At 37.5% G+C, this 20,241-nt stretch overlaps 1 protein-coding gene across 2 annotated transcripts in view; it reads left to right on the top strand.

The window, feature by feature from the left end:
• The window catches only part of flrt2 (fibronectin leucine rich transmembrane protein 2), a 47,792-nt gene extending 29,064 nt beyond the window's left edge, over window positions 1-18,728 (top strand). The window contains exons 1-2 of one of the 2 annotated variants that reach the window (XM_051139230.1): window positions 9,245-9,716; window positions 12,499-18,728. In XM_051139230.1, coding sequence (XP_050995187.1) covers window positions 12,902-14,890 — 1,989 coding nt within the window. In that variant the 5' untranslated portion in view covers window positions 9,245-9,716; window positions 12,499-12,901 and the 3' untranslated portion in view covers window positions 14,891-18,728. Of the gene's footprint in view, window positions 1-9,244; window positions 9,717-12,498 lie in introns of those variants that run through there. The other variant, XM_051139229.1, reaches the window with a different exon arrangement.
• The last annotated feature ends 1,513 nt before the right edge of the window (window positions 18,729-20,241 follow it).

The raw sequence follows: 20,241 nt of genomic DNA, 5'->3' as shown, positions 1-20,241 counted from the left end.
GCTTATTTACATGAGAAATATCACTTATTTGGCCTTGTATTTTCACACCTTATTCATTCATTCATTCATGCATTCATTCATTCATTCATTTCATTCATTTTTTTTTCCTGAGACATCAAATTTACATTAAAAAAAAAATAATAATAATAAAATAAAATAAAATAAAATAAAATAACAACATATAAAAAAAAAAAAAAAAAAACTTATTTAAGTTAAAACTAACTTCATGGCTAGCATATTTATTTGGGTATTATTTAATGATTTGGTGGAAATGCTACTGCTAATTGAGAAAAACCTATATAAAAAATTTAATAATCAATTAAAAATATAATAATATATAATATTATTTAATACACATTTGTAAGAAATATTGAAATATTTATGACTATTTTGCTTTGTATAATTTTCCAGATTAACTGTTTCTCCTCTTTTGACCCCAGCGTTATTTCATATTCATTTAAATAACAGTAGCTGTTAAAAATACAAATACATAAATAATAAATACAAACCACTAGTTCCTTATTTACATGAAGCATAACAGTTATTTGGTCTTGTATTTTCACACCTTATTCATTCATTCATCCATTCATTCATTCATTCATTCATTTATTCATTCCATTTTTTTTTTAAATTCAAATTCATCAAATTCACATTTAAAAAATAAAATAAAATAAAATAAAATAATTTCATAGCTAGCATATTTATTTGGGTAGAATTATTGATTTGGCGGAAAAGAGTGGCAGCAAATTTTATGATTTGAATTTGAAAATGAATAATAAATTAAAAATGTAATAATATACAATACAATTTAATACAAATTTGTAAGAAATATTAAAATATTTATTTATTTATTTACTTTGATTTTTACGTATATTACTATAACTTTTTGAAAAGTAGAAAAAAAAATGATGGAGGAAAAAGTATGCAACATTCATTTAACAAAGACAGCAAAATAGCTGTAACCTGTTTTAATCAAAGTTATATGTACATGTAACATATAACTGATGATCACTGCAATGTAAAATATTACCACACAGAGTAATCATTCCCACAATGCAGCACTGTCGACCATCTGATTCTAGCTCAGCACTTCCTCTAAGAACAATAAAACACTGAGCCGTGTGAATACAGGTCTAGTGCAGGTGACCCAGGATATGGATTGAGGCGTCTCAGCACCACCAGGGGAAACCCACCCCCCTCAGACTTAAGACTTCCTCCTGCCTGAGCTCGGCGGAGGGAAATTTGCAGCAGATGTGACTTCAAACGGCCGAGCTCCCGGCAGGATTAGGGCGCTGGATAAGACCCATCCTCCGGCTGCCTCTCTGACCTCTGTCTCACTGTCTTTCTCCGCCAAGTCGGCAGGAAAAAACAAGGCCTCGCTTGTTGCGAGACCCTGTTTTTACAGCTTGCCGAAGCCGTCTCGCTCGGCCGACTGAAACATCGCATACTTTGACTGTCCTCTTGTGAAAGAAGCTCGGGGCTCATTGAACACTTGCTCTTTGACCATCTTGTAAAGGTGTTTGTAAGTGCAAAGGAAATCCTTATGCAAATCCTTATGCAAAGCTGCTTACAAATCTCAAAGATTTGTTCAAGCACAGGGCTAACACTAAAACCATCATGCGTGTCATTTCACAAAAGTCATTTTGATTTTTTGACATCATATTGATTCTGACTAGACTTATATTAGTCATTAGGACAGAGAGCCACCAGAAATCGTTACCAACACATAAACATGCAAATCTACCAAACTGCACATACTGTAAAAATGCAATGCATGCTGGTCTGGAGCACAAGTGGGCATTTTTCGCTCTCTGTAGTGCTCCGATTGTGGATCGGGTCCAGAGGGGTCAGTGAGCAAGGGCTTTGATCCAGATTTTAAGCTTTGCCTCCCAGACACCCACTGAGTGCTCAACCAGCAGAATAAATGTGACCTGAAACCTATTTCCAGTCAGATCTATCTGCAGTAAAACATTTTTATCTGATGTGATATGAGTCAAAAATATTTACGTAAGACTGTAGGATAATACGTTTAGAAATAGAGATGCTATCAGCCACAGGGTGTTAGCGTTTGCTCTCAGCTACTGTATTAAATATTAATAGCAAAACTGCTGGTTACTGTGGAAATTATGTTACTGTTGAGGAACAGACTTAATGTGTCTAAAAACAGAAATCTTTTTCACAAAATAAATATAAAACATAATATTAACTAGTGCTGTCAAATTGGTCAATATTAGCATGTTAACGCAAGCGATACATTTTTGCAGTTTTACGGTGTTAAAAAAAATATATATTTACGAGGCGGGGCAAGGCTTGGCCACCCTTAAAATTGATATTAAATTGATATCCATAGCTTTTCTGTGGATAATGTTTTCTTACAGTACAGGTCAGACTCAAATGCCATTCCATGTTTGGATCTAATACAGGGGTGCCCAACCCTGTTCCTGGGGATCGACTTTCCTGCAGAGTTTAGTTCCAACCCTAATCAAACACACCTGTCTGTAATTATCAAGTGCTCCTTGAGATCCTAATTAGCTGGTTCAGCTGTGTTTGGTCAGGGCTGGAGCTGAACACTGCATGAAAGTCGATCTCCAGGACCAGGGTTGAGCACCCCTGATCTAATACATAACTGCCACAGGACAGAAATTGCAGGTACGTTTTCTGTCATAATTGTAGGAATGTAATATAAAACAACAATGCAGGAACATCCATACGTTTTCTCTGGGCAAAAACATTGTTTCAGTGTGGATAGAATGCCAAAATGTTGAAAAAACACTTTTTTTAAAATTTATCTAGATTTATATGGATGTAGCCTGATATTTACATTATAGGAAAAGTCCACTTCCAAAACAACAATTCACAAATAATTTACTCACCCCCTTGTCATCCAAGATGTTCATGTCTTTCTGTCTTCAGTCGTAAAGAAATTACGTTTTTTGAGGAAAGCATTTCAGGATTTTTCTTCGTATAATGGACTTCAATTGTGCCCCTGATTTTGAACTTCCAAAATGTAGTTTAAATGCAGCTTCACAGGACTTCAAATGATCCCAGCCGAGGAAGAAGGTCATTTTTTTTTTGGACAATAAAATTGTGTATACATATAAAGCACAAAAGCTCATGTAGCACAGGTTCTGGGATGCTCCTTCACGTACTATTGAATCATGTCGAAAGGTCAGGCCGAACGTACGCAGAACTACAGACCCAGTGTTTACAAAGCGAATGCGCAAAGACTAAGAAAGTGCAAGTAAGTCAAACGCTGTTTACAAACAAAAAGGTACAACGATGTCGGACGATTCTAAAGTTGTACGAGAAAATAAAATTTCATAAGTTTTTCGACATACTCTACCTTTTTTAGCCGGAGTACACAGACGATGAACTTAGACATGATTCGTAGTAGTGATGGGAAGTTCGGATCATTTTACCGACCTTTGAGTCTTGTTCAGCAAAATAAACAAATCTTTTTTCGAGTGATTTCATTCATTTCGTTCATTTTAGCAAAATATAATTAAAATATTCCGTGTTACTTCCCTAACACATCTACTGCTTACACAAACGTTGATTGCACTACAAACATAATGAGTTTGAGTCATTTGTTCATCATGTGACAGCCCCATAAGCTCAACCAATGCTGTGTGCGCCGGAAAAAAGAATTGATTAGTTCATCTCTTGAGTCTTTGGGTTCAAGATGTTCATTCATCATGTGACAGCCCCATGAGATGAACGAACGACTCGAAAAACCTGAAGACTCAAACTAGGTGAACTAATTCCAGTACAGAACCTAATAGGATGTTGCGTATGCGCGACTGAATGAATCACTCCCCAAGACGACTCGTTCTTCGCGAGTCACATTAAAGATTCGTTCAAGAACTGTGCATCCGAGAGCCTGTGCTACCCAAGCTTTTGTGCTTAAAATGTATACAATTTTTATTTTTTTTTTTTCAAAAAAAATGACAGATCGTTTCGCTAGATAAGATCCTTCTTCCTCAGCTGGGATCGTTTAGAGCCCTTTGAACCTGCATTTAAACTACATTTTGGAAGTTCAAAATCGGGGGCACAATTGAAGACCATTATATGAAGAGAAATCCTGAAATGTTTTCCTCAAAAACCATAATTTCTTTATGGCTGAAGACAGAAAGACATGAACATCTTGGATGACAAGGGGGTGAATAAATTATTTGTAAATTGTTGTTCTGGAAGTGGACTTCTCCTTTATAAAATCATTCATTCCTGTTTATTACTCAGTTACTATATATGAGTATAGGATATATGAGTATATGAGTAACAGGACTGAAAGTAACAGGATTGAGATTTCAGGAAAAAAATAGCAAATACATATCATATAGGTACATGGAGTACATACTAATATTATGAGCATACCAAATATTTGTATTTATTTATTTATTTATTTATTTATTTATTTATTTATTTATTTATTTATTTATTTATTTATTTATTAAACAAGTCACATCTAAGAAATAAATTGGGTAACAGGACAGTATATTTATATTGATGCTCCCATCCACGATTACAATATCAAATCAAATCAAATATACAGAAAAGAAAGTGAGATCACATGCTTTAGGTCATTGACTTCAGACGATTCAGATGTTGCAATATTATATTAAAAATGCATTTTGTGGAATATTCCCAGTTTCCAATTTTCCCAGTAGGATGTGTTAGGGTAACAGGACTGACTAACAGGACACAACTAAAATAATTATTTTATCTAAAATATTACATTATTCTGAAATAAATTTATTTTAATCACAGATGGGATATGAAAGTACACAAAAATGCAAAATAAAAATGATTTCTGAAGGAATTTAAACATTGTATTTCATGTACAAATGCTATATGTTCAGTGCTTTAGGTAGTTTTTAAAAAAAATATTTTAAATGTGCAGTTAGATTAATGTGCAGGACACTTTGCTTAATAATAAAATGTATTTTATAGTTCATTTTTGTGCGTATTCGTACATTTAAATTCTGGGGACACTGGGGACATTTAAATTCTGTATTTAAATAAAGCATGGGCAAGGCTTCAATTGGAAAACTATCCATTTATAATTTCTATATAACAATCATGACTATGTAATTAGTAGGGCTTTTGATTTACCTCAGTGAGTTGATTCTTTTGAATAAAAAAAAAAAATCTTTCAAATTTGGTCACTGACCATGTCTGGCAGGTTTCGACTAATGATATCTGGTGATATTTTTGGCCTCAATGAGTCTTTGAAATATTTGCTCAACAAATTTGTAACCAAAACAGTTATTCATGACTGAAACTTAAATGCTGAAATGTTTCTTTAAAAAAACATAATTTCTTTACGACGTGAACATTGTGGATGACAAGGGGGTGAGTACATTATTTGTAAATTGTTCTGGAAGTGGAGTTCTCCTTTAAAGGGTCTTAAAGGGACAGTTCACCCAAAAAGGAAAATTCTGTTAGTAATTACTCACCCTCATATCGTTCTAAGACCTTTGTTCATCTTTGGAACACAAATTAATATATTTTTGAGCTTTTTGACTCTGCATAGACAGCAACGCAACTAAAATGTTCAAGGACCAGAAAGGTAGTAAGGACATTGTTAAAATTGTCCTTGTGACATCAGTGATTCAACCGTGATGTTACAAAGCTACGAGAATACTTTTTGTGCTCAAGAAAAACAAAAACAATGACTTTATTCAACAATCAATCTTCAAACTCTGCGTCAGTCTTCGATGCACGTTCACGTGAGTACCACTGTCTTAGTGTGGTCTCAGCTTTTAAAAATGTAGCATTTAAACGTCCTGGATATTGACAAACTGCAGTAGAGGTAGAAAAAGCCTAAGATCAGTCCAAATGTTGCCAAATTATAGTATGAGGTAGGTGGTCTTACGAAAAAGGATCTGTGCAATTTTCACAGTGTGACGGGGAATATAAATCGCACATGAGTTTTCGTAGCAGCCCTTTGAACGCTTCAGACTAGTAAAAGTCCTATGCGCAATAGATCTGCATTTGTTTATTTGAGTAGCTGGCTGCTGAAGGGCCATGTGGTTCATTAAAAGCAATAAGAAAATAAAAGAAATTCCTACACTTGCATAAAAGGAGCTGTAAATTGTGCCTCTGCCACTGTCGTATTACGAAACTGAAAGCATGACTAAATTCTTTAGAAAGCCTTCTGCTGTGTGAGTATACGAAGTGCTGTGTCTCATACTGATTTACAACACAGAGAACCAGAGAGCTGGATATTGTGAACACAGATAATCTGTATGTTTTTTTTTTTTTTTTTTTTTTTTTTTTTTTGTATATGGGACTTTTTAGCGTCTGACTGCCTGGGCAGATTACTTACTATCAAAGCAGACAGCCAATTGAGACACACCAGGATAGCGATTCCATGTAAAATATGGTAGCCTATCATTTTACTTCTGCATATTTTTGGGTTGAGTATATAATTCATTGTCTGTATGGAAGACAGATTTATGTTGAAATGAAATTTTGTGGACTGAGAAGGACGAAGCAGTCAATCACTGACATTTAGAAGATAAAAATAAATAAAAAAGACATCTGGAAAGTCACTAAAAGGGCTCTTCGCAACGCGATACGATGGAACTCGGATACTAGGATCAATTTGTTTTCAATAAGGAGGGAGACACTCTCATTTCTCAATGTTCAACGATTATAATTCCCTTCCCTTCCTTGTCATTTAATCTAACGATTGCAAATTGATTGCCAAATCACCCGGGTCCTAATAAGTGTGTGGAGCTTTCCCTCCCACTGGATATAGGCCGACGTCAAGCTGTCCCTTCACCATTAGTCGGCTTCTGTTTAAATATCATGTCGCGTTTACAGTAATCTGGCCCTAATTAAAATGTATAGTCTGACAGAGTGCAGTATCGGCACATTCTGTGCGTCTTTCATGCCAGTGAGTGAATAGTTAATGAACGTTACGCTTCCTTGAGCTTTGGAGAGAGGGAGAGAGAAGCTGTGTCCGAAAAACGCTGCCGTCACTGGCAGTATATAGACGTAGGAAGACAACAAGGCTCATAAGTACACAGCATACAATACACATTCCTCTTAATATTGATTGGTTGTTGCTTACTAAGATCTGTGGTAAAAAGTGGCGGTTGAAACGAGTGCTGTAAATCAATTAATAAATGTGTTTTCCTTTATTTCAACTGAGAAATAAGCATTGCGGTCTCTGAATATTTGCTTGGAAATCTCTTAAGCCGACTTGAATTTGTTGCACATTATTAGACATGACGTTATTGGAAGACTGTCTGAAAGCAGTTACCTTAGAAGGTGCTTTCATACAAACACGCTGCCTGTCAAGTCAATGACTAACTGGGTAGCAAGACAGCTGTCTTTGGTTTTCAAACACAGGCAGAGAGAAAAAGCGAGATTCCCTTAAGTTTGCCTCAGCCACCTCGAGACAATGGAATACATCTGGATAAAATGTTAATAACTTAATGTGAAACAGAGACTGTATATAAAAGCTGAATTCATTATAGGAAAGTAATGGCAGGGTAAAATGAATTAATCTAGATGCTTGTGTGGGATAAAGAGCTTTTGAATTATTTCGAAAGTCAATTCTTTCGTGTATCTGACATTGCTGCTTTTTTCATGAATGCTCAAACTACTGTTGGTATAATGTTAACATTTTCAGCAATAAATTATCAAAATTTTGACTTAAATGACTTAAATTTTGGCTATTTAAACGATTAGACTAATCTTAAAAGTTAGTCATTCATTTTTTTTTTCTTCGAGACTGATCATAACATTATGCAACTGGCCCTTCTACACATGTTCTACACTGTAAAAAAAAAATATAAAAAAAAAAAAAAAAACATTTGTTGAGTCAGCTTAAAATAATTTGTTACCCTGCTGCCTTAAAATGTTCAGTCAACTCAAATAAGTTTACTCAACTTGAAATGTTAAGTTGTACTAGGTAACAACTTAGATATTTGTGTTTGCTAAACTTAACAGATGGATAAGTAACCCAGCTGCCTTAAAATTTTAAGTTGATTCAACTCAAATACCTAAGTTGTCACTTAGTATAATTTAACATTTCAAGTTGAATAAACTTTTTTTGAGTTGACTGAACTTAAAATTTTAAGGCAGGCAGGTTACAAATTATTTGAATTTGACTCAACAAATTGTTTTTTACAGTGTATGTTCTCTTTTTATTATGTTCTCTGTTTATTTTTATTTATTTTTTTTATTTTTCTTTGTTCTACACATTCTCGTAAAAAAAAAATTGTAACTATTATTATTATTTTTTTTTTATTATTTTTTTTTTTAGTTTTTTTTTGGCAAATTGGTGGCTAATTCGTACAGTATCTGCTTATGTCCCACTATTGAAGACTTATCACACACACACACACACGCACACACACACAGTCTGGTTTATTATCCTTGTGGGGACTCTCCATAGGTGCAATGGTTTTTATACTGACCACACTGTATTTTCTATCCCCTTACCCTAACCTTAACCCTACCCCTAAACCTAACCCTTACAGAAAATGTATGTGTATGTATATTAATATTATTATTATTATTATTATTATTATTATTATTATTATTATTATTATTATTATTATTATTATTATTATTATTTATTTATTTTTTTTTTTCTCAGACTTGGAGTTTATATATTGCAATTGCGAGTTATTAATCATGAGACAAATTCTGAGGGGAAAAAAGTAAGAATTGCAAGATGTAAAAAAGTGAGATATACAAGTTTATAACTAGCAGTTGTGAGAAATAAATTAGCAATTGAAAAAAAAAATCCATCTATCTATTTATCTATCTAGAAATCACACACAAATTCGTAAAATAATGCTATCTCGTTAAATATTTACAGATTCGGTTTGGCTCCACCCTAAATAAAGCAAGTTTGGAATAAAGCTAAATAAATACAGAGATAAACAGAGTCGGCTAGGCACAAATTTGATTTTTTGGTGAACTATATGACTAGGACTAGGCTATTTATTGGCGAATAGTGTTGTGCCATAATTTCACTTAATAACACTGAAGATAAATGGTACACAACTAAACATATCAGCACGAAAAGCAAGCTCGTCTCTTTAAACAGAGATGGGAAAGTTAAAATGTAAGTGTCATTCCACCCCAGCCTGTGATCTCTTTACTCAGGACAGTGTGGGAGGACCGACCGAACTCGAGAGTGAGAGAGAGAGAGTGAGAGGGAGGGAGGGAGAGAGAGAGAAAGAGAGGGAGAGAGAGAGAGAGAGGACGGAGGTGTGCAGTGAACAGATCATTACCAGCGCAGTTTTCCTCTGTAAACATCTCGCGGAGATAAATCGCCGAACTCTTGCGTTACGCTTGCACGAAGTATGATGATATGATACGCGGTGACGTGGATGTATTTTGGGCTTTTTTCGCGGAGTTTACCGACTCCTGGAAAAATTGGATTTTGCAAATGTGAATTTGATGTAAATTAAAGGTTTAAACGAGGGCTCAGTCGTGGAAAGAGGAACAGAGGGAGTCGCTTGGGCAAAAAGTAGTGAGCGCGGACATTGAGCTCTCCAAACGGGAGTCAGTATGCTGTCCGGAGGAGCCGCGGGCGGAGAGGAGCTCGGAACCGATTCGGTAGAACAGCATGTTACTGGAATGGCGTTGGATCTGTGCGTCCCGTCTATTCCACCGAGCGCATGAAGAACAAGAAGGGGAGAAGTGTTCAATGTGCTTTAATTATACGGATAAAAATCATGTTTTATAAGGTAGGCTGGTTTTGATAGATTTATTCTGCTGGATGAGCTTCACTTGCCCGTCTATATAACAAAATCCATATCCACATTTTAAGTTTTAAGTGTTCGTTTGGACACGAATGGCTACTTGCAAGTTACACAGTTTCTAGGCATTTTGTCCGAAACTATTCTGCTGCAACTGTGGGCTTTTACTTTTCCGCAAACTACTGCGTTCGTTGGTTACAGAAAGGCTTGTCAGCATTTAAACATCTCATATATCATATTTAGGGTAAATAGTGGATAACCGAAGCGGTTTATCTGGTCAAACATCCATGCGTGTCATAGCATCGTTTCTCTTTTACTTGCGCTCGGCTCTCAGTACCATCTAGTGATTATTCATTCACATCAACAGCTTCGCTGCTCTCTCAAGTTCACCTTATCCGCCTCGAAATGTTTCCTACGATACAAACTTTCAGTGTTGTTTTGTCTTTGCTCATTTTGTTTTGTCTGCGAGCATGCGTTTTGGTTAGAAAATCACTGTAAAAACTGTTAAATTTAGCTGTGGTTGTCAGAAATTTGCCGTAAAAATATGGTTACAACGTTTCAGCCATTAAAGGGATAGCGTTTTGGTGCCTGCATATTTTTTCATTTTTAACCGTGTATTTTTTATTTATTTATTTATTTATTTATTTATTTAGCTGACTGATAGTTAGTATCGATAAACACATTCAAAATAAAAAGTGGTAAAATGGAAGACCACGATTAAACCAACGTTCAGCAAAACTGGCCTTTTTATTAACAGTAGCCTAAACATACAATGTATACACAGATTACAGTCTGACCCACACACACACACCATTTAAATATTACAAAAAAAAAAAATAAAAATAAAATAAAATAAAATAATAATAATAATAATAATAATAATAATAATAATAATAATATAGCAAACCCTATTGCACACAAGTGATTCGAATAGTAAGATATAATAAATATAATACATTCTGAATTCTGAATATGATAAATTCTGAATGTCTCTTATACTGTTTTTCACCAGTAACTATGTTGTAACTTCACTTTAAAACAAGATTTTAACAAAATTTTACTGTAAAAGTACACATATTATCTTGAATTTGTATTTCTACTTTTAAAATAATACTTTACAGTATTTAGCGTTTCTGCTATAGCATTTTTACTATTTATATACTACTACATCTTTTACAGTGTAGATTAAAATAAAGGTTCTTCATTGGCACTGATGGTCCCATGAAGAACCTCTAACATCCATGGAAACTTTGAATCTGTTCTTTAGTAAAAATAATAATAATAATAATAAATAATAATAATAAATAAATAAAATAAAATAAAACATTCTTTCGTTTATTAAAATGCATTAAGGGGAAAAAAAAAAAAAAAAAAAAAAAAAAAAAGGTTATTTTAAGAACTGTTCACTAGAAGTTTCTTTGGGCAACCAAAAATGGTTCTCCATGTACATTTATTTATACTTTATTTATAAGAGTGCAGTTTGCTGTAAACCTCTTTACTCTCATTATAATGCATCTTAATGCAATTTTAGATTTGGTTTTGTCAGATCTAAATGGCTTTATATTAGCCCTGTTTTCTGCTAATGTATTTTTTCCTTATTTAAATCACATCTGTGATAGCTTGCCTCTTAGTAAACACAAGCGTTCTCTTGCCAGGCATTGATTGTCTTAACTCTATTAACAAAGCAGATGGTAGGCCACAAAAGCAAAAATCCAGTGCAGAGGTGTTTGCTGAAGGCTCAAGATGCCAAGATGTATGTTATTTTACAGTGACAATGATAGCAAAAAATAGAAACAGGACCAACTGAAAAGTTTTAAATTACATCTGGGCATAAATACTGTTTTTGGAATTGTCAAATACAACATATAATGTTTTACAAAATGTAAATGTCATACAAAAGCCTGTTTTCTGTCCCCCAGGTAATAAAAAAAAAAAAAAAAAAAAAAAAAAAAAACCTCCAGCGTTGATTAAAGGGCAGCAGCTGCACAATTATGTGGTTTATTTAAATTACAAATTGTGCATGTTTAGCTTACTTATTTTTTAATCTTTACTTGAATTACAATAGAATCCAAGTCTGAACAGTAGATTCAGTATGAGTTCTGAGTATGATTCTAAGACCTTGAGCTAGCACAAAACCTCTTTGCTGAGGAAAAAAAAAATGTCTGGAATAAGACTGTATTGATCATTTATTGCAGGTAGAGGGGCTAAATTATACCCCAATCCTATTTAATTTGACAGGCAGCATTCGTCACTATGAGCTGTGTAAGACACCCCCACTCCCTCAACTCATTTGATTGTTTTTTTTTTTCCCCCTGAGCTACACTCAAAGGGGACGCTGATATTCTGTGATGCATAGTGAAGACGTTATACGCCATATTGTAACAGAAAATATGCTTAAGCAGCATTTATTTTGAAAGATTTTTCATAAAAACAAAACTTACTCCTTGCTTAAGTTTTTACTTGTCTCCTTTCATAAATTTATTTATATTATTTTAATTAATTAATTAATTATTTTTTGGAGGGGTAATTCATTTGTTCATTTATTACTGAAATGTGCAATAAATTCCATATATGCTGTTTTATATTTCAGTAATGCACTTGAGATTTAGTATTTTTCGATTTGTTTTCTAAATTATAATTATATATGTTTTATTTATATTTGTGTGTGTGTGTGTTTATGAAGTGGAGGGGAAAAAAAACATAAATGTATAAAGTTTGTTGTTGTAAACCTTTACTTTTTGTATTCTAATTTCTCCTTTTTTTGAAACAGGTCTCTGGACCCAAATGTCACATCTTCCGGAAAGCGCTTGGGCTGAGGCCCGTCAGCACTTGACAGCAGGCTGGGAGGTGGACGGTGTGGCTCAGTGCTTCAGCACTCTCTCAGTCACACCCTGCTTGGGCCCTACAGTGAGCAAGAGCAGTTCTGCAATGATCTGATTCCTCAGCATGGATGGCTTAAGTGAGAGAACCCATGCCCTCTAATGAGACCACCTCTCCAGACAAGGACTAGAAATTATCAAGGGATTACTCAAATTCCTGGTTTATCTGAGAACTGCACATTAGAATAATCTTTTAGAGGACTTAATTTTCCTGGATTTGTTACGTTTCCTTTTTACTCCCTCCAACCACTGATTTTGTCTTGCCATTTCCTTCCCCTCCCCTTCTTTTTCATTATGGAGTTTCAGGCCGGATTTTGGAATAACGATTGGACTTCATTTCTTCGCTTTTGGTTGACAGTGCTGTTAAGCTTGCATGTGCAGTTCAGCCCCGTCTCCTCCTGTCCCAAGGAGTGCCGCTGCGATAGAACATTTGTTTACTGTAATGAGAGGAGCCTGACGTCTGTGCCTCTGGGGGTGCAAGAGGGATATAAGACCCTCTTCCTCCACAACAATCAGATCAACAATGCCGGCTTTCCGTTGGAGCTACACAATGTTGCCTCTGTAGAAACTGTTTACCTATATGGAAATCAGCTGGATGAATTTCCCCTCAACCTTCCCAGGAATGTTCGAGTGCTGCACCTCCAGGAAAACAACATCCAGACTATCTCCAGGGCAGCGCTTGCCCAGCTACCCATGCTGGAGGAACTCCACCTGGACGACAACTCCATCTCAACCGTAGGGGTAGAAGAGGGGGCTTTCAGGGAGGCTGTCAGCCTCAAGCTTCTGTTCCTTACCAAAAACCACCTGAGCAGCATTCCTATCGGATTACCGGCAGATCTCAAGGAGCTGCGTATGGACGAGAATCGCATCGCCGACATCGACGAGGATGCCTTCCAGAATGTCACCACCCTGCAGCGACTTTTGCTGGACGGGAACTTGCTTGAGGATGAGGGCATCGCTCCTGGAACCTTCCAGGATCTGGTCAACTTGAAAGAACTGTCCCTGGCTCGAAACTCCCTCACCACTCCGCCACCGTTGCTCCCTGCCGCATCCCTGACCAAGCTCAACCTGCAGGAAAACCAGATGGACACTATTGAAGTGACAGCCTTCGCTGGGCTTAGTAAACTGGAGAAGTTGGATATCTCCAGCAACCAGCTTCAGTTTCTTCCACCGGGTGTCTTTGACGGCTTGAGAAACCTGAGGAACCTTAATGCGAGAAACAACCTCTGGCGTTGTGATTGCAACATTAAGTGGGTCATCGCATGGCTCAGGTCTCTGCCATCTGCGATAAATGTCCGCGGCTTCACGTGCCAGAGTCCAGAAAGAGTGCGTGGCATGGTAATTCGAGAACTTACCTTAGATGCCATAGACTGCCCAGCAGGCACCGTGCTGCATCCCTGGCCAACTCATACATATCCATCCACACTACCACCCCGCAGAACCACCACCATCACCACGACCACCTCCAGAACCACCCACATCACCACCATTCCACCCACCGCTTTTTACCCTGCCTCTGCCAATCCCACACCCCCAGTTCCACACTTCCCTCCCGGTCCCCTACCTCCTTACGAAGACCCCCTAAAAATCTCCTTTCATGTCTTGAATTCCACCTGCATCGACGTGAGCTGGGAGTCTTACTTCACTGTGACGGCTTACAAGGTGACTTGGGTCAAGATGGGGCAGAGTTTGATGAGCGACATCACTCGAGAAAGAACAGTCCCGGGATACCAACGAAGGCTTAGCCTGTCAAATTTGGAACCCAGGTCTATCTACCGCATCTGCGTGTATGTTCTGGATACTCTTAACACGTACAGACCGGGCGAGGATACTATCTGTTCCGAGGCTAAGACCAAAGCCACATCCACGTACTCTGAATCTGAGCAAGCTGCCCAGCAAGACAACACCTCCACACTCCTATTGGCTGGAGTGATAGGTGGGGCAGTGTTGGTGGTCTTAGTGACACTTCTCAGCTTGTTTTGCTGGCACATGCACAAGAAAAGCAGATCGTCGTCATCCAAATGGAAATACAATCGCGGCAGGAGAAAAGACGACTACTGCGAGGCCGGCACCAAAAAGGATAACTCCATCCTGGAAATGACTGAAACGAGCTTTCAGATAGTGTCACTAAACAATGAGCAGCTTTTAAAGGGGGACTTCAGAATTCAGCCCATCTACACACCTAATGGAGGGATTGGCCTCAGAGACTGTCACCTTAGTAACAATAGCATAGCCTACTGCAAGAGCAGTAATGTTCCCAGTGTGGACTTCTGCCACACATGATGCTTTTCGACGGATACTACAACCATTTGTTCAAAGAAAATGTAGTTCAATATACTGTACAATACACGTATACATATATACATATATATATTTCCAGGTGCAGTCAACATGGTAATTTATACTGTGGACAAGTATGTGGAATTCTGCTATATTTTCTATTCTTAGTAAAAATGAAATGGTTTTGTAATATGTGAGGCTCAAAGTGGTTTCGCTCAAGGACGCTGCAGATGTTTTGTATAATCGAAGCACGTTGGCTACCTGCTGCAAGTGCAGTCTGCAGGTTTTGCCTCTCAACCACTTTAAGATCTCGAAAACGTTGCTAACCACACAACCAAAATATGCCCTTTGTGCTGAAATACAGCTACCCCTTCACACAACAGTAGTTAAGATAACACAGTGGTCAGGAAACCAAAACACCGCTGATTAAGCTGGAGTGGGAAAAAAAAGGAGCTGAGTTTTTTTTTTTTTTTTGGAATTGAAGTGCACTTTCTTAATGCAGCAGAGAGCATGAGCACTCATTCAGGAAATGAGCTTTTGTGGAAATCACATTTGATGGGAAAAGGGACCACTCTTCAACACTCTGCAGAGAAGCCTACGTCGGTGAATGCGGTAGGGAGATGGTTAGAACGGGTTCCTGTGCAAGCATTTTTCAGGGCATATTTGTGTATCATTTTGGCCACCAGGGGGCAGCTTGTCTCAGTACATAAAGAGGATAGGAAGCTCAAATACACCACAGACATTCTAGCATGTTAAAATTCTGACTTTTATGGGAATCGCTTTTGTGCCTGAGCCTTATTTTCAAGTAATTAGCAGCCCAAACATTAAATGAGGTAATATAATAGCCAAACCCCTGTGGTAAACTTTTAATATCCTGAGGGAGCTCTGCAATCTCCTTCATGTTTCTTTAATTATAATTGTAAAACATAAGAAAACAATGAAATAACTTCAACTTTAAGTCTTTATTTGCCTTTTATGTACTTGTATTGCCCTTTCTGAACATGTTCTGGGATTTACAAATTTAGGCCAGGGTAATACATAGAGCTCCAGCTCTCGATCTATTTCTGTGCTCTCACATCAGGAACACTCTACAGCGACGTCCAGATCATTGTCTAGCTTTTCCTTCACTGACCGAAACCCTTTTTAATCATGCATCACATCAGGTGGGATGATGAATGGACGTTTAAACAAAAGCCCTCTTTTCACGGGGAAGAACTGGCACATGCCAGACTCTGTCTTTGAAAGAGTTTCAGATCCCTGCATGAGTGCAATTAGGACTATTTTTTAATGGCGCACACCAGTTTTCCAGGACAGAGAGCCGAGTTTGGAATTCAGGCTTGCTGTGGAGAAGTATTTATCATGCGCTGTTACTCATAGACTTTACTTGCTTTGACAAGATTTTGTTTTGTGGGCCGAGTTCAAACCCCCACTGCATAATCCTTGGTCCAAGAAAGGGGAAAAAAATGCAGAGGTTATTTTCACTTGGCAGGAGGATTCTGGAATGGGACGGGGGTTTGTAGACAGGGTGGTGGTCCTAAATGTCAGAGTTAACTCTTTATTGCTCTCCGACTTTGCGTTGAGGTTCAGACCAGATCGCTGGATACTTGTTTACATCCAAATTGCTTTTGTCATTACTCGAAATCAAACGCGTGTTTGATTTCTGTGAATAACAGTTGGTGCTTGCACAGGTTAACTACCAACAACCCACACTGTTTGTCTCACAATGGCACAAACAAAATAAATGCTCTCTAAAAGGAAAAAAAAGGGCTACTGCACTTCTGTAGTCATGAAAGTATTTCTCCTTAGCATCTCCCGTCCCTTCCTTGAAATGTGGAACATCCTCGGGCTCCATTTCTCATCTGAAGGCTTTTAACTGATGTGTACACCATTAACAATTCATTTCAAATCCTGTGGCCACCCGTAACTCTTTTTAACAGACTTCCTCCTCACAAGTCCGGTGCAGTTGTCAGGCTCAGGTTCCCCGAGAGGAGGCGGTTGCGGTGGCACAGACCCAAATGAATCGCTGCGAGGTTAACCCGTTAGTGAAATAAATCTGTCCCGAGCCTTTCGCCGACATATTTTGACAGAGAGCAAAGTAATGGCAGACTAAGCGGAGGAACTTATTTGTGCCACTATCCAGTACATCCCTCCCTCCGCCAAAGTCCTCAGAGCTAGCTTTTGCTGGGTCGTTACCAAAACCAGAAATGTTTCATACTAAACGGTTTTATCTATTGCCTTACTGTAACCCAGCAGTGGTTCACGTGAAGGATTTGACATCGTTTATACAGAGATCTGTGGATTACAGTGAGAGTCACACGTTTTGAAGGCAGGACTGAATGGAAAGCACACATTTTGAAGGGCAATTGCAAACAGCATCCTGACAGACATCAATAGATGACATTGCTAACAAGCCAAGGTCTATCCTCCAGACAAGAATGGCGTGTTATGATTCAGAGTGACTCATTGCCTCGCTCGTGTGGCGTACATTGTTCTTTATTTTCTATGGATGAGCTGAAAATCACAGTAGTGGCCCTGTAGTCAAATGGATGTATTACGCAAAAGGGAGTGTGAGCAATGCCTTGCGTCCGTAATCCTACCCAACAGTCAATCCGTTTCTTGAAAAAGCACATTGATTTGGTTTGGAATAATTACTCTAAATGACTGTGAGGTCAGTCTGAACAAAGCACTACCACAAACGTGGCTGAATTCGTCTTTTTGATCTTTGTGTGTCCCTTTCATTCTTTTTTGAAAGAATATATTTTTCTTTACTTCTTGAAAGGTTTTCTCACCTGTGCAATTTGGTATATATATTCACTATTAAAACTTATTTAATACAGACTTCAGCACATTGGTTGACATTGTGGTTTTTCCAAAATAAAATCTAGCTGATGTTCGAATGAATCGGTCACTGAGCGGCAGTTCATTCTAATGGCAACCTGGCAACTATGACAGGTTTAACGACAACCACAAAGTTTCATGTGTTTTAGCATTCTGGGGGTTTTTTCTTCATATTTCAGATGGGGAGTGATTCTACTTTTCTCATGTTAAAGACACAGTGATTTGTTTGCTCTGCAAGTAGAATCCATTGGGAACCAAAGTAACTTTTGATTGCTACGTACTTTTAATTTCTTTTGTTTGTTTCCACTACTAAACTGTTGTTGTTGTCCCATGTATGTGCCTTGAAATGAACTTACAATGTAAAGTCCTTGAAACCTTTAAATGTTTTTGCACAACTTGTAAATAGAGAAACCGAGCTTTTTTTTTTTTTTGAAAATAAAGGAGCCATCAGAATCGACCGGTGATCTTGTCTATTATAGCCAAATCTCACTTTCTTATTTTTCAAGAGGTGTGATCCATTTATTAACACATTGTACCCATAGACATCCAACACTGTTGGCTAGTGTGACAATATTTTGGTTGATTAATGATGTTCTTTTTTTGGTATACTTTTAAAAGGATAGTTCACCCAAAAATGTATATTGCCCCATGGTTTACTCACCCTCAAGCCATCCTACGTGTACAGTGGGGAAAAATAATTTGATCCCCTGCTGATTCTGTATGTTTGCCCACTGACAAAGAAATGTGTAAAACAGTGAGAGACAGAATAACAAAAAAAAAATAAATAAATCAAAAAAGTTTATTTGCATTTTAATGAGCAAAATAAGTATTTGACCCCTTCGCAAAACATGACTTAGTACTTGGTGGCAAAACCCTTGTTGGCAATCACAGAGATCAGACGTTTCTTGTAGTTGGCCACCAGATTTGCACACATCTCATGAGGGATTTTGTCCCACTCCTCTTTGCAGATCCTCTCCAAGTCATTAAGGTTTTGAGGCTGACATTTGGCAACACGAACCTTCAGCTCCCTCCACAGATTTTCTATGAGATTAAGGTCGGGAGAATGGCTAAGCCCCATCAGGACCTTAAAGGAGAAGTCCACTTCCAAAACAAAGATTCACATATAATGTACTCACCCCCTTGTCATCCAAGATGTTCATGTCTTTCTTTCTTCAGTTGTAAAGAAATCATGTTTTTTTGAGGAAAACATTTCTGCTTTTTTCTCCATATAATGGACTGATATGGTGCCCCGATTTTGAACTTCCAAAATGCAGTTTAAATGCGGCTTCAAACGATCCCAGATGCGGTTGTGAACGATCCCAGCTGAGGAAGAAGGGTCTTATCTAGCGAAACGATTGGTTATTTTCATTTAAAAAATACAGTTTAAATACTTTTAATCTCAAACGCTCGTCTTGTCTTACTCTCCCTGAACTGGTATTCTGGCTCAAGACAGTTAGGGTATGTCGAAAAACTCCAATCGTATTTTTTCCCTCAACTTCAAAAATCATTTCAAAATCATCCTACATTGCTGCAGAAGTACCGACCCAGGTTTTGCAAAGTGAACATGCAAAGAAGATCAAACACCCTTAACAAAAAAGGTAAAACAGTGATATAGGATGATTTTGAAGTTGAGGGAGAACATGAGATGGGAGTTTTTTCGACATACCCTAACTGTCATGAACTGGAACAAAAACAGTCCAGGCAGAGTAAGACAAGATGAGCATTTGGCATTAAAAAGTAAAAAAAAAAAAAAAAAAATTGTATAGTTTTTTAATTAAAATAACCTATTGTTACGCTAGATAAGACCCTTCTTCCTCGGCTGGGTTCATTTACAACCACATTTGGAATCGTTTGAAGCCACATTTAAACTGCATTTTGGAAGTTCAAAACTGGGGCACCATATCAGTCCATTATATGGAGTAAAATGTTGAAATGTTTTCCTCAAAAAACATGATTTCTTTATGACTGAAGAAAGAAAGACATGAACATCTTGGATGACAAGGGGGTGAGTAAATTATTTGTAAATTGTTGTTCTGGAAGTGGACTTCTCCTTTACTGTGCTGCTTCTTGTCCTTTGTTGCCTTGGCCGAGTGTTTTGGCTCATTGTCATGCTGGAATACCCATCCATGACCCATTTTCAATGAGTGAAGAAGGTTCTCACCCAAGATTTGATGGTACATGGCCCCGTCCATCGTCCCTTTGATGCAGTGCAGTTGTCCTGTCCCCTTAGCAGAAAAACAGCCCCAAAGCATAATGTTTCCACCTCCTTGTTTGACGGTGGGGATGGTGTTCTTGGGGTCACAGGCAGCATTCCTTCTCCTCCGAAGAACATGATGAGTTGAGTTGATGTCAAAGAGCTTGATTTTGGTCTCATCTGACCACAGCACCTTCACCCAGTGCTCCTTTGAATTATTCAGATGTTCACTGGCGAATTTCAGACGGGCCTGTACATGTGCTTTCTTGAGCAGAGGAACCTTGCAGGGCGCTGCAGGATTTCAGTCCTTCACGGCATAGTG

This window comes from Labeo rohita, chromosome 20, assembly GCF_022985175.1.
Source record: "Labeo rohita strain BAU-BD-2019 chromosome 20, IGBB_LRoh.1.0, whole genome shotgun sequence".
In the NCBI taxonomy this organism is placed as follows: Eukaryota; Metazoa; Chordata; class Actinopteri; order Cypriniformes; family Cyprinidae; genus Labeo; species Labeo rohita.
The sequence above is the reverse complement of the archived record's forward strand: the minus strand, read 5'-3'. Positions and strand labels throughout refer to the sequence as shown.